At 42.4% G+C, this 14,823-nt stretch overlaps 2 protein-coding genes across 8 annotated transcripts in view; one reads left to right on the top strand and one right to left on the bottom strand.

Moving 5' to 3' along the window:
* Positions 1–9,787, bottom strand: part of ARMH1 (armadillo like helical domain containing 1) — a 24,710-nt gene extending 14,923 nt beyond the window's left edge. Inside the window, exons 1-5 of one of the 7 annotated variants that reach the window (XM_061632751.1) lie at positions 9,081–9,787; positions 8,696–8,742; positions 3,830–4,071; positions 3,393–3,461; positions 2,364–2,530 (exon numbers count right to left, since the gene is read on the bottom strand). In XM_061632751.1, coding sequence (XP_061488735.1) covers positions 2,364–2,530; positions 3,393–3,461; positions 3,830–4,035 — 442 coding nt within the window. In that variant the 5' untranslated portion in view covers positions 4,036–4,071; positions 8,696–8,742; positions 9,081–9,787. The remainder of the gene's footprint in view (positions 1–2,363; positions 2,531–3,392; positions 3,462–3,829; positions 4,072–8,695; positions 8,743–9,080) is intronic. The other 6 variants (XM_061632753.1, XM_061632748.1, XM_061632750.1 and 3 more) reach the window with 6 other exon arrangements.
* On the top strand, positions 9,382–14,823 carry TMEM53 (transmembrane protein 53). The gene is made up of 3 exons (XM_061632755.1): positions 9,382–9,610; positions 9,975–10,087; positions 14,021–14,823. The coding sequence occupies exons 1-3, from the start codon at positions 9,541–9,543 to the stop codon at positions 14,675–14,677; spliced, it is 840 nt and encodes a 279-aa protein (XP_061488739.1). The 5' UTR covers positions 9,382–9,540; the 3' UTR covers positions 14,678–14,823.

Below are 14,823 nucleotides of genomic sequence, written 5' to 3'. Positions count from 1 at the left end.
CCAGAGGGAGGTATCAACCTGCTTGGGGAAACCTGGTTTTGCAAAAGAACAAAATAAGAAAAAAAAGTGAGTTAGGTGAAGGAGTGGAATACCCTGCTTGGAGAGAATGGTTAGCTGGAATCCTGAACAGGAGCACTCCTAAGAGAGAGGATACAGTGCAATATTTTGTTGAAGGTCCAACGTGTATATCTAGGGATTGAGACTGGCACCATTTCATAAAAGTTGCCTGCTCACCTTCCAAGTTCAGAGCACTTTCTCCCCGCATACCAGCTATAATTTCAGTGAGCATATGCAGAATTTAAAATTCAGTTTAACTAAGGCCCAAAGGAGATGAAACATGAATGTATATTTGCATTTACCATGTACATTTTAAAAAATGCAGACAATAGTTAGGTCAGGGGCTGATAATTGTTTGGGTTGCAAAAGGCTTGTGTGAGGGGTAGCACTCAGGAAAGAGGAGACAGGCACCAGTGGGAGCTCCCCCTCAATGCTTGCTGCTGCTGCTATGACTATGATTACTATTACTACTACTATTAGTAGTAGTAGTATTAATAATAATAGTTACATATTATTAAATTTATATCCCATCCTTCCTCCCAAAGGGAGCCCAGCCAAATGATAAGGCACTAAAGATATCTTAAAAATAAAAAGCAGTATCAGAGGAGCTATTTTAGTCAGCACCACAGCAAGGGGTAAAGGGTAAACCTCCCCCTTCCTTCTTGCTGTGAACCCAGTAACTGTCAGCTACAGGGTGCTTGATAAATGTAAAGACTCATTTAACACCACATCTAGTTTGTCCCTAAATGGGGTGACACATGTCATTTAGTTGCTCATAATATAGCCTGTGTGGCATTCTCCAAGTGCATTCTGCTTCCCACATGCCTTCATATGTGTTCATATAATGGAAAACAAAGTGAAGTGAAGCCATTGCGCCTCACACTAGTTAAAATGTGTCATATCCTCAATGGCTTCTGCTATTTTGCCTGTGAGTTCAGTAGTTGCATCATTTATTTAAAAATGCTGAAGACAAAATTGTTTTGTCTTTAGGGTAAATGAGCTATGACTAGTGACATCTAAGAAGCCACCATGTTCAACTAATTTAATCCATGCTTTTCTTTAGTCAGGCCTTGTTTTTGAAATTGTGCAAATCTAAGACTGCAATTGTTAGACATGCACTATGCATATTTTCTTGGGAGTAAGCCGAATTAACTCAGTGGTATATACTTTTGAGTAAACATACAGGATTAATTATATTTTTATATATATTGGAGAGCCAGTGTGCTGTAGTTGTTAAGGTGTTGGACTACGACCTGGGAGATCAGGGTTCGAATCCCCACATAGCCATGAAGCTCACTGGGTGACCTTGGGCCAGTCTCTCCCTCTCAGCCTCAGAGGAAGGCAATGGTAAACCACCTCTGAATACTGCTTACCATGAAAACCCTATTCATAGGGTCGCTGTAAATTGGAAACAACTTGAAGGCAATCCATTTCATTTTCATATATTGGACTTGTAGCAGGCTGGAAGGGGGAGCTTAAGGCAGGCCAATACCAACTGGGGGAAACTGCTGTAAACTATTTAGAGCTTGTGGCATACAGCAGGATAAAAATCCAAACCAATCAATAAAAGCTCAGGTCCACACAACTGGTAATGGGCAACAAGTACTGGCTCTGGATTTGGATGGAGTTTCAGATTTGTATTAAAAACCACATCCAACCATTTAAATCAGACTCAATGGGTGCTTAGATGTGGATGGATGTTCAGATGCAAAATCTGCATCTTCATTGATAATGTACTTGGTAGTCTGCTTCCACATAAGATTTCCTTGATGGATTGAGATGGGTATATATATATCACACACTCTCATCCATTTCAGTGGGGACATGCAGCAAACAAGAATGCATTGTCATTTTCTGATAGATATCAAGACCTTTTTTTAAATATCCCCCCAGCTGAAGATACTTGGCTCTAGCTCCCTACATGCTCCAAATATAGGATGTTTTAAACAGATAAAATACTTCATCCCACTCTACCCAAGAAAGAAAACCTTAGGAAGTTATTAATTTGTACAACAGCTTCAGAGGAAACCTATTCCTTTACAGATGCAAACATTATGACTGCTATATACTGCAATGAAAGAAAACACTATACTACGAATCAGATCCTTATGAGAATCAAAGGCTTCCATGCTCTTTTATCCCTTGACCTGTGAAAGTTGAGATACCAAACAAGACTGAAAGAAAGCAACTCTTTTAACATCAGTGGTATTCACCAAGGCAGAAATAATAAGCTTTGCTCTGTGGGGAAAACCCAGAGGTCAGAAAACTGGTTCATTTAAACATCTCATTTGTCACAATCTGCCTACCATAGCTTTCACAAATAAGCTCTTTGAACTTCCTGCCAGAGCTTGCTACTAACTGAAGAAGCTTTATGGACTCCCTTTTGTCCTCTTCTTTCAATTGGTTGAGCCCAAGTATTTCCAGCAATGTAAGGATACCACCAACTTCCAAGAATTCAATAATGTACCGCTGACTGAAAAAATGTGGAGAACAAAGCAATACATGTTAAATCTATCGGGATTTTTTTGAAGATTGCATAATACAACTTCAGTTATTTTTTAACAATTAGTGTCTTCACACAGGCAGGGTAATTGGTAGCTCCATTGTCTCATTCTCTTCCTAAACACCATTTGGGTGACCCATTTACTAAAGTAGTGGAGCTGCCAAGGAGGAGACCTTGTTCTTCAGTCCCCTCAGTTCATAGCTTTCCATTTTGTATAGGAATGCAAGTTACTGAGTTAAAATGCCAGTTTTATTATGTAGAAGGAAGACATTGGCCAGCATTTTCCACATATAACCCCTCCAAATCCAACGCGTGGAACCTGGCATATCAACCAAGAAGACTAGAGTGATGGTTCAGTTCACTTAAGAATACTGTCTACAGCTTTTGCTGGAATAGTTTCTACCCCCAAACCTCTGTCAAACTTGTGACTTCCAAGTTTGGTAAAAAACTATTGCATCACAAACATGCTACAACGCATTTCTCTAGTTTCAGGTAGACTCCAAAGTACTCTGCTAGTGTATATTTTGTAGTTGAAAAGCTTTGAAAGACAGTCAGCTATGGATTCATGGGAGCTTGTAAATAAGAGATCATCTCCAAGCGGTGAAGTTTAAAGATTTAGAGATGAGCTGGCAAAATGAGAGGTTAATTAGCCTAAAGAGATACAGAAGCACAAACCAGAGACAGCAAAGCTTTGTACACTTGTCATCTTCTTTGATAATACAATATATTTTACCAAAGACCAGCTCTTAGTTACCTCTTTCACTAACCAGATGTACTAAAAACACTCAGGGTCCTATCAAACTCTCCTAGAAATGGCACATGTTTTACTCACCCACTTGCAGCAGATAGGAAGATGCCAATGGACTTCAATTGTTGCTCTAGGCATGTTCCATACATGTAACTATTGTGAGTTTGTTAAGGCTTCAATTTAAAAACATTCTTGTACACAAACTGCAGCTGATTCTGATAGTCTTCCCACCCACCTCAGCTCTTTTGAAGGAGCTCATACTTTCTATTCATTTAGAAGAATGGTATGTCTGAAATAGGATTTGCGTCTGTGAAAGAAAATGGAGGATTGGAAGAAAACCAAGTGTCCAGGATTAGTTAATTTTGTGAAGATTGCAAAGGTGAAAGCTGTGCTCATAAATGGTACACAAACAAATTTTGTCAAACAAATATGTAGCTAACTGTAATTTTTATAATGAAATGCTTTCTTCTCTGGCTCCCCCTTGTTCCACTTGAAAAACAATTCTCCGAGGAAGTGGATACGTTAACCTCAGCCAGGCAGTTAGACGGGCAAGAAACAAACTGGCTCCTTGAGAGAATTCCATCTCCAGTTCTGGACCTGTCTTGCCTTGGTTGGTAAAAATAAAATTTTCTAGAATGTGGCTTCGAGCAATTTTGCCAGCACTGTCCCATTCCTGTAGAAAACTTATTAATCTGCTAATGGCCGCTTGCTCCTTTATGGAAGTCATGACTGGTAGTGTCCTTCTGCTGAGAAGAGAAGAGGTCTTTAAAGAGGTATACATTTGTGAGATCAGAGAATATATTAGCCATATCCAGTCTGACACCCTAGCCCACTTTGCATCTCACATTAAAACAATACTTTAAAACAAGCCAGCATGCTGCTTGTTTGTATTAAACCATCATTTGTTTTAATTTGTTTAATCTTTTATTTGTTTTGATGTATTTTGGTGTAATGTGGCATGTGAATCAGGCTTCTGTGTACAGGCATACCCCGCTTAACATCGCTTCGCTTAACATCGCTTCACTTAACGTTGCCTTGCTATAACGTACATGCTCCATACGCCACCATACACCGCTTAACGTAAGCGTGCTTTGCAATTACGGACACTTAATGCTGTGATGCCGCTGCCATCTAGTGGCGATTGCAGTGCAGTACATGCATAGATAATTGCTTCACTTTAAGTACATTTTCACTTTACATACACGCTCCGGACCCATTGCGTATGATAAAGCGGGGTATGCCTATAGTTCGGAAGTTCCCTCTAAGTTTCACTATACTCAGCTCAGTCTTGCAAACTGACAAAATAAAAAAATGATTTCATGCTGAGGCAGATATATTATCGATCATAGATTTTGAAGGAACATCAAGAGCCATTTACTTCAATCCCTTGTACTGGCATCAATTCCCCTCTCATTTCCTCAGGAAAACGGCAGACACAGAAATCCCACAATTTTGCAAGACAGTTTATTCCCCTGCCCAATCATTTTTTGCATTCAATAAGCTTTTTCTTGTATCCAACCACAATCCACTCTGCAGCACCTTAAATCCATTTCTTTTTGTTTATCTCTGATTGCTCTTGACAGTTTCCTCCATCTTAGTTATGGCAGCTTTCTAGATATTTCAACACCAGTCATGTTTCAATTAAACTTCTTTTAAAAAATAAGAGGTTATTCAAGAATGTTTATATTAAGATCAGGCTTATAGACACCATATGCAACAAAATTGCATCAGAAATACACATCATGTTTGAGCCAAATAATAACATATTAAATCACCAAACATTAAAAAAGAGAAATACAAACTAAGCCATGTCAAAGACAGAGAAGAATAAGAACTCTAAACTAGACCAAACCACATCCGTTTTATAGAAGCATGGAATGCCATTTTTGTAAATGATTGTTGGAAGAGACTGAAAAAAATAATACTTGACAGGATATTAATATAAAATGGTGGCAATATAGGGCTTATTTCCCAGTAGGGATATTTACGATAGCTGGCTTTCTGGTCCCTGCACACAGCTCCCAGCTGTGTTAGCATTCAGACAACCCAGAGGCTCCTGAATGGCAACTGGATGCAGCAGAACTCTGACCAGCTTCTTTTGCTCCAGCACAACTTACTCTGGCTTCCCTGAGTTGGATATTCCACCGAGAAAGAGCTTATAGCCATCCCAAGTATATAGATCATCCTTAATTTTGGGCAGTATAAAACCAAAACTTCCGTTCTTCAGGTCTTGTAATCAGGAGCCTTAAATACTGTCACTGACTGCACAGTTCTTTCAATGCAAAACATTCCTTAAATTTCAGGCTCTGATTTGCCTAGGGAAGCCTTTCCCAACCAGTGTGCCTCCAGATGTTGTTGGATCACAACTCCCATCAGCCTCAGCCAGCATTGCCAATGGTCAGGAAAGATGGGAGTTGTGGTCCAACAACATCTGGAGGCACATTGGTTGGGAAAGGCTGGCCTAGGGTGATTTGATGGCTGGACAATACAGAAAATTCTTAAGTTCAGCCCAGCAGGCAAAGACTATAGCAGGTTCAGGGTCGGCACCAGAGGGCAGCCAGGTCGGGCCCCGGCTGAGGGCCCCTCCTTAGGGTGGGTGGGTAGTGCTCCTTCTGCGATCCACGGCAGTGTTGGCTCCCGACCCTGCCATGGATTACAAGAGGGAGCTCCCAGGCAACCCCTCTACTGCCGCACAGGCCTGCAACACCCGCCTGCATGCCCCACTTACCTCTCCCTTGATGTAAATGCTGGTCGAGCTGCAGGATGGCATACATGCCATCAACCAAGATGGTGGCAGAGGCATCAACCCCTTAGGGAAACCTCGACTGCCATCTTGGGTGATGGCATGCTTGCGCCCACAGTGCAACCAGCATTCACCAAGGGAAAGGTAGGTAGGTGGGGCATGTGTGTGTGCACTGGGGCCAGCTGGTGCCCAGGCCTGGCGCCAGCCGTGAGCACGTTCTTTAAAATCAGCTTTAGTGTTGTCAGCGAAAAGAGCCAGCTCATTTGAACCTGACTCATCTCTTTCAGAGCAAAGGCTACAGACCTCATTGACAGTACAAAAAGCAACGAAAATGAATATCCCTTCCCAGTCTAAAGTCCCAAGATATCATAAAGCTTTATGGACCATAAAAATGCTCTCTAAACTTCATTTTGTTTGAAAGCCCTTAGTTTTTTCAAAGCAATCATAAGCATCATAAATATCCTGAAAAAGAACAATGATTAGATGTCAGGGTGCTTCATATGGATGAATTACTATCATGGGTCCTATCCACATCATACAATTAATCACAGCATTTTTCTGAACTCTTTATTTTTGGGGATTTTCAATACATATATTTTTCCCACATTGTTGACAGGTATGTAGTAAGCAACACAACAACTTTCCCCTTTTCCCACCCCCACAGAGTTCTGCATTTGAAGGACAGTGCCTTCTTCATCTATCAACCAGCCCAGTTACCTGAGCAAAATCACTTTAATTTTATTATTATTCCATGAGGAAATTTAATCCAACTGTGCATCTGCTACAACATTAAAATCTTTCTTAGTAACTAAGGCTGCAATCATAACTTCACTTACCTGGGAGTAAGCCCTGTTGAATTCAACATGGCTTACTTCTAAGTAGACATGGCTAAGATTGCAGACTCTCTTCTTTCTTGAAAGAGTTAATTATAGCACACTACTCCTCCCCAAAGGAGATCCTTTTTGCCTGGTATTAGGGGCACAGATGGATTAAAAGCTAAACTTGTTTTAACCTCAGGGGTCACTGCTATGACGCCTGCAAAGGCATTCAGTGGGATCCCCAGCATGTAGCCCAGAATCTGAGCTTTTTTTTTTTTTTTTTAAAGTAAGTCTCTAGCCCTCCTAGAAAGAAAATGATGGAGCAAAATGTGCAGGTACCCTTCTAAGTGATTTATGTGAAATGAGTCAGCTCAGCTACTCCTACCTGTCACTGTTATCAAGCAATGAATGTGAAAACTTTGCAAAGAAGCTTAGTTATGTCTCCTGGCTTGCAGGAATTAAAGACCAGAGACTAATTAAGAATTCACTGTAGTTATGAATTCACCTTACAGTACAATGGTATATATGTCTACTCAGAAGCAAGCCTCTTTGTGCTTAATGGGGCTTACTTACAGGTAAGTGGATATAGGATGGCAGCCTAGGGTTTGGTTTAGGGTTGGTATTGGGGAAAAACAGGGTTCTTGTGCCTTTAAAAGTTATATGGCAGGCAGAAATTCAACAGTTCAAGCCTTTTCTAGGATGGAAATAAAATTATGGGAAAAGCTTCACCACAACTATTCTCTGATTTTGCATTATGCCATAACTCCCATGGCAACCATTTTAAACCGGTGCCCCCATGCACTCTCTCAAAACATGAAATGTGCCCTCTGATCAAAAAAGGTTGGCAACCCCAATCTTAACCTATGCAAAAATGCTCATTATGAAAATAAATTAAACTAGCCTAGAATCCTTCATAGTGATCTGTTTGCAAAAACAATATACCACAGGCTTTAGACCCTAAAATGTAGATGACCTGTGTGAGCTAAAAATTGTCCACTCAATTCAGATTTTTACCAACTTAGACTGGTGGCCCAGCTACGCCCCTATCTGGACAGGGAAAACCTTGCTTCAGTGGTTCATGCTCTGGTAACCTCTAGATTAGATTACTGCAATGCACTCTACGTGGGGCTGCCCTTGAAGACGGTTCGGAAACTACAACTCGTGCAAAATGCGGCGGCCAGACTGTTAACTGGGACCAAGCAGTCCGAACATATAACACCAATTCTGGCCCGCTTGCACTGGTTGCCTATATGTTTCCGGGCTCGATTCAAGGTGCTGGTTTTAACCTATAAAGCCTTACACAGCACGGGTCCGCAATACCTGATGGAACGCATCTCCCGATATGAACCTACCCGTACACTGCGCTCTACACCGAAGGCCCTCCTCCGGGTGCCTACTCAGAGAGAAGCCCGGAAGGTGACAACAAGAAGGAGGGCCTTCTCAGTGGTGGCCCTCGAACTATGGAATACTCTTCCTGATGAGGTACGCCTGGCGCCAACATTAGTATCTTTTCGGAGCCAGGAAAAACCTTTCTCTTCTCCCAGGCATTTTAGTATTTCAGTATTTTAATATTTTAGTAGTATTTAATTTTAACAGGTATTCCAGTATGTGTATAAATATAAATATGTTTTAATTTTTTCCCCCCAGATTTTAATGTATGTTTAAATTGTTGGATGTGTGGTTTTTTAATTGTATATTAGATGTTTTATTTGTTGTGCACCGCCCAGAGAGCTCCGGCTATGGGCGGTATATAAATTTAATAAATAAATAAATAAATTGTGATGACTGATGAGTTTCCTGCACAAAGATATTAAGGGTCAACTCACCAAATGTCTGAACTACTCCGTCATGCAGTTGTTAAAGTCACAGGAACCTGCCAGGAGAAAAAAAAAAGCCACTGGTAACCCTACCGGTGTAAAAACTACGGACCCGCCTCCTTTGCATCCCACAAACACGTAGTTGGGGGGGAAGCCGGCACTGTTCTGACCTAGCCTGATTAATTATCTGCTGGAGTTCAGCTCTGCAATTTGAGACGCGGAATACGTGACTTAGAAAGCAAAGTGTTCTGTACATTTGTCTCCTCGTTCAACGACCCCCACCTCTCCCCCACACAGTTAGTATTAAGGAACAGCAGAATTTCCTAGGCAGATGGCAAGACTTCCAGGCTTGAACCCTAGCATGTTATTTCGTAAAAAGTAAACCTCTGCCCACCATCCTCTCAGTCTCGCAGCCTTGCCTCCTCAGCGCCCCCGTATCACCGTCCTTTTTGGCCTTTTCCACCTGTGACTTCGCCTTACGCACCCCTTCTCCTGCCTCTGGCGTGGGCGAACTGCTGTAGCCTCTAGTCCACCCCTGAGGACGGGGAAGGGGGAGCCTTATCTCCTGGACGCTTTCAAACCTTCCAACGGGACCCACTGTGGCACATCGAGCAATAATAAAGTCCAGCTTTGTTTTGCTTTGTTTTTGAGGAAAATGGGGGACGGGTGCCTGTCCGGTTGGTAAGGCCGCTACGTTGCTAAGTAACATCCCGGTTACCAACGAAGTCAAATCACGAAACTACCGCGTGCGCGTTTCGCTGTTTCTACCGGTTTGCTGGAAGAAGCGTCGAGGGGGCGGGAGTTTCCGGTATGGACAAGGCGGAAGCGGCGATTCTGAGGGAGCCGGTGTAGGGATGGGGTCAAGAGCCGAGGAGCTGGGGTGCGTAGTGGAGTTGCCCTCGACCCCGCTGGAGAGAAGTACTGGTAAGTGAATGATGTCTGGGAGGATTCTCGGATACAGAACTCGTGGAGTGGCCGCTAGAGGGGAAAGGGAAGTCCGACCGCGACCGGCATACTGAATGTGGAACCTAGAAATAGACGAGGGCTGTCTTTCTGTTTATTTTTAAGAGTTTGATTTGTGGTGGGATTCTCTGTGGTTTAGTCCCGAAGTCCGCTTCCATTGCCAAGGCACTTAACCTTTGGAAGTATAAATTAACCACAAATAATGGCGCGCGTGCGCCGGGAATGATCTAGGTAGGAGATGGCTGCAATGCGAAAATGCGTGCGTGATGGCACTGTGGTCCTTTTGTTAAGACGTAGGCAGCCTTTAATATTGACTTTTTTTCAGATTGCGGTGCTGAAAAAAGAAAAACGCTCAACCTGCCTGTGGTGATACTGCTTGGGTGGGCTGGCTCCAAGGATAGGTACCTGGAAAAATACAGCACCGTCTACCTTCACGAGGTGAGTAGTGTCCTTGATTGTAGTTTTACTATGACTCCATTTCTCCACTATTCCCCAGATAAAGATCTATCCTTGACCAATCCAGAAAGCGATCAAGAACACTTGAAGGATTTTACTTTTGGGGGCATGTGTCACACCTAAACCTTTTATATAAAAGACCTACTGAAAGTCCTGTGAAAAATCTAGAGTGAAATGTTCCTGACTTTGTTGTTCCCAGTGCTAGTGTACAGTTGACTTTTGCGTTGTTGTATTGGTTGCTCACTTATTAGGGTTGCCAGGTTTTTGGCCTGAGACTGATCCTGTATCTTTAGGAGAAGAGAAAGTCAGCCAAGTGCAGGTGTTCTTGCAACTCTGTAATGGGAAAAACCACAAGGTGGAATTCTCCCCAACTTTTAAAGACACAGAAGACCTCTTGGTTGCCAGGCCCAGTCTCGAAGAGGTCTCTGTATCTTTAAAAATTGGGGAGGGGGGGGAGGGAGAATTCCACCTTGTGGTTTTTCCCATTACAGAGTTGCAAGAACACCTGCACTTGGCTGACCTTCTCCTAAAGATACAGGATCAGTCTCAGGCCATGGACCTGGCAACCCTATTACTGATAGTTACGTCTAATCCAATGTTTGACTTCCTAATTTCTTAAAAAATTGATGTAAACATTTTATATGTATTTATTTATTTAGAAAGATTTATAGACTACTTAATTCTCTAAGAGATGTACATAATAAAATTGTTAATAAAACACAGATAATGGCTGTCAGGCTCTTCTTATTGAAGATTAACTTATCCTGTTCCAGTGTAAAGGTAAATTGGCATCCCTTTATATAATTTCCGGCTGTTACGCTGTTAATGTTTAGTTTATCTTCAGTATTGTAACTGAATGTTTGGAAATACTTGAAGGGTTTGGATTTGGTAATGACTGTCTCAAGAATTCAGTATTGCAGAATTTCTTGTCATCCTCCTTAAAATGCATTCTAGGGGACATTCAAGAACCTACCATTTTGTGTTTATTGGCTAGTTTCAGAGATTCTGAAAACTGAATGAAGTGCAGAAATCCTGTCTGATCTTTATTTTTTAAAAAACTTTCAAATGATGAATGTTATGTTTTAGATGGAAGATTGTAGGTCTTTAGAGTTCCCTTGCTGAAGGCAGTGGTTATGTCTCTTTCCCAGTTCTTATAACAGATGGCTATAGAGCCATTTGGTTTTAAATGGGAAAGGTTTGTGCAGAACCTTTCCTGCTATCTTGCTCGAGCAGTTATTTTGCACTGGTATAAAACATGCTTACAAGCATGTCAGCTGACAAATACAGGATGTGTGTGACTGGAGTTAATCTTTTTGTGAGGATGAATCACTGACTTGAAACGAAAGAGCTTCATTTGCCCATCACTGAAATCCTAGTGTTATGTTATGGTTTATTTCTAGGCTGCCTTTTGGCCAAAAAGGCTCCCAAGGCAGCTTACACACAAATTGCAAAACACAAATACAAAGTGCGAATAAAAACAATACAATTTACAAAAATTCAAACCAACAAAATTCTAGCATTTCTAAAAAGCAACAACAGCTAAAAACCAAAAGCATTCATCTTCCTGATAAAGGACAATTCCCAGAAAAATGTCACTAAGAGCGGGAGGGGTGGCTGCAAAGCAGGTAGAAAAGCTTGCTCCTTGATGGTCCCAGCGCAATCTCACCCTGCAGCAGTACATCTCAGTCTGCAGCTCTTCCTTATACAGGTCCAGGCAGAGGGGTGGGGCGAGGCAGGTGGAAAATGCTTGGTGAAAAAGCTTTACCCCTTGATGGTCCCAGCACAGTCTCACAGTACCTCTCAGTCTGCAGCTGCGGCTTTCATTCTCAGTGAAAGAGAATTGAGTTACTCGCACTTATTGAGGATGACCTCAAGACTTTGGAAAGAGATTATATTTCCTTCTGTAAAAAAGAGTCACATCTATGCACTGCCTGACTGAGGATACCAGAAGGCTTTATAGTGTATAGCCCTTTGCTGAGACCAGCTGCCAGAAGGAATACATTTGAGACATTTATATTGTTAAGCTTAGTCTTGGAGCAGCACCAACCTATAGTTTCTTAGGTTTTGGTATGGGCTGGCTGATCATCATAAAGCTGTCAGATTCTGTTCTCCCAAAATAGTGTCAAAATTGTTCCTCAAACCTGAATTACAAGTGAGAGCCTACAATTAACCTAAGAATAATTATCCCTTTATTGGGGCATAGAAAGCACTGTCAGGCAGAACAGTGTAAAGTCCCAATCTCCTACACTGGGGAGGATTTGGTTGTGGCAGAGGAGTCCCTCTGTCTAGTTCCACTGCCAGTGGGCCTCCACCATCACTGTTAAAGTTGTCAATTTGCCTGGCAAAAGCATGAGTGGGTGGAAGCTGAGGTGGAAAATGAGATGTTTCTGAGGTGGGGAAGGGGCATTGCTGGGCTGACCAAGGATCCATTGGATCCTAAAATGGTCCAGTACTGGTGATGGACTCAATCTGGGGCCAGTTTGGAGCTGGCACAGCAAAGAATGGGTAAAAACTACCCTCACTTTCTACCTTGCCTGACTTGAGTGCAGGGCTTTGTATATGTCGGTGGCTCTGCCACTTGATTCAGCCCCACTGCACATGGCCAGGAGTTGGGATTGTTCTGTAAGGGAGGCTAATCTACTTCTAGAGATTAATGCTGGTGTGAGTTCTCCAGTGTCTCCACTATGACGTAAAGAAAGTATTTTGTGTGGCTCCTCCAAAAGCCCCTATAATCTAAGCTTCAACTCTGGAAGACACTGCTGTTGTGCATCTTAATCTCTGTTGAGTTATCTACAATCTTGCAACAATCCTTGAAAGTCAGAAATTTTCAAAATGTATGGTGGCATATGTGGTGTAGGGAAGAGGAAGCCACTATGTTTGTAGAGATTCACAGGTACAAAAATGAAACAGCAAATACTCTTTCAAATACGTAGCCTCTTGCATGGTTCTGCACCCCACTCACTTTGTGCTTTCTGTGTTGTTCCCAATTAAACCATTTTGCCAGTTATTCTTAATGGCCTGGTTCACACACAATGCTAATCCAAAGTATGGCTTAGCATGAACAAGAACGCATACTGGTGCACAGAAAATCATGACCACTTTGCTCCTCCCCTGCTCTTGCTGCTGCTGCAGTGCTCCTGAGAGCTAAACCATGGTTCGGGTTAACTTTATGGGCAAACGTGGCTTATGGTTTGTCTTGCTCCAAACAAACTATAAGCTATAACCAAGGTTTGTCCTCTGCTTACTGCTTGTGACTTGTTTGGGGAAGACATACCTTGAGCCTGGGTTGACTTGGCTTAGCTCCCAGTAGTATATCAGGGCAGGAGTGGAGAAGGAGTGAAACACTTGCAATTTCTAACTGTGTACCAGAACACTTGCTCATTCACATTTAGCCATGTTTTGGCTTAGTGTTATGTGCAAATAAAGCCACTATGTTGGACAAAAACAAGGCCATAGTCTTATGCACACCTGTATGGGAGTAAGCCCTACTAGGCTCAGTAGGACTTTGAACCAAACCAGGAGGAGTTACAAGGGGACAGGTTGAAAGAAGACCTGATTTTGCCCAAATAAATAAAGCTCCCCATCTCTGCAGTAACCTAGCATGTATCCTGCCATCCTTCTGCATTCCCTCCCCATTTATTATCCCATTTAAATGCACCTGGAAGCAGAACTTTAGGAGGGGCTTATTTGTAGGCCTCTGAAAAGGTTTTGGAAAATAGCAACAGAAGAGCAGTAACTAAGTGTGTTGTGAACCATGCTAGTTTCTACAGGAGTATGGCTTGTAAGATGTTGTCATTTCCCTGAGTTAAAACTGAGAGCAATTCTTAATTACAGTGCATGATTACTTCTGCTGGCACATCTTGTCCATTTCTTTGTATTGCATGGCACACACTTAAACTTGTGTATTTCTCACAGGGATGTGTAGTTATCCGCTATACAGCTCCCTGGAGATTGGTTTTCTTTTCAGAATCCTTGGGTATAAAGTCCCTGCAGAACTTGGCAAAGAAGCTGCTGGAGCTCCTGTTTGACTACAAAGTGGAGACGAAGCCACTGTTTTTTCATGTCTTCAGCAATGGAGGTGTCATGCTGTACCGTTACATTATGGAACTTCTTCACACTCACCAGCAGTTCCAGCATCTGAGAGTGGTGGGTACTGTGTTTGACAGTACTCCTGGCAGGAAGAACCTGAGGGGTGCACTCCGTGCCCTGTCAGTTATTTTAGCATCATACAATGTATGGGTTAAGTACCTGCTTTTATTGACATTTGCAGTTCTGGTGGTGATATTGAGGATTGTGCTGTATCCTGTGACCCGCTTTGTACATGAGAGCCACTATGATGCCTTGCTGAAGCAACTCTCTAGATGGCCTGAGCTCTACCTCTACTCCAAGGCTGATTCCGTTATCTTAGCAAGTGATGTGGAGAACATGATAGAGGCTCGGCAGCAGCATCGGGTACTTGTTAAGGCTGTGGACTTTGTGGACTCTGATCATGTCAGCCACCTGCGGGCATATCCTACCTTATACACAACTCATTGCACCTCCTTCATGTACAGTTGCATTGGGAGCACTTAGGCTTACTAGGAAGGCTGATGTGAAGGTGTCAACATATGCCTCTTCTCTCTCCCACTTATATTCTTATACTCTGAACCGTTTGTCATTGCTTTCAATAAAACTCTGGCCCTGCTTCTCAGCAGTGGAGGCCAAAGTATTTCTCAGAA

This window comes from Rhineura floridana, chromosome 6 (genome assembly GCF_030035675.1).
Source record: "Rhineura floridana isolate rRhiFlo1 chromosome 6, rRhiFlo1.hap2, whole genome shotgun sequence".
NCBI lineage: Eukaryota > Metazoa > Chordata > Lepidosauria > Squamata > Rhineuridae > Rhineura > Rhineura floridana.
Note: the sequence above shows the minus strand (reverse complement) of the source record. Positions and strands in the feature narration are given on the sequence as shown.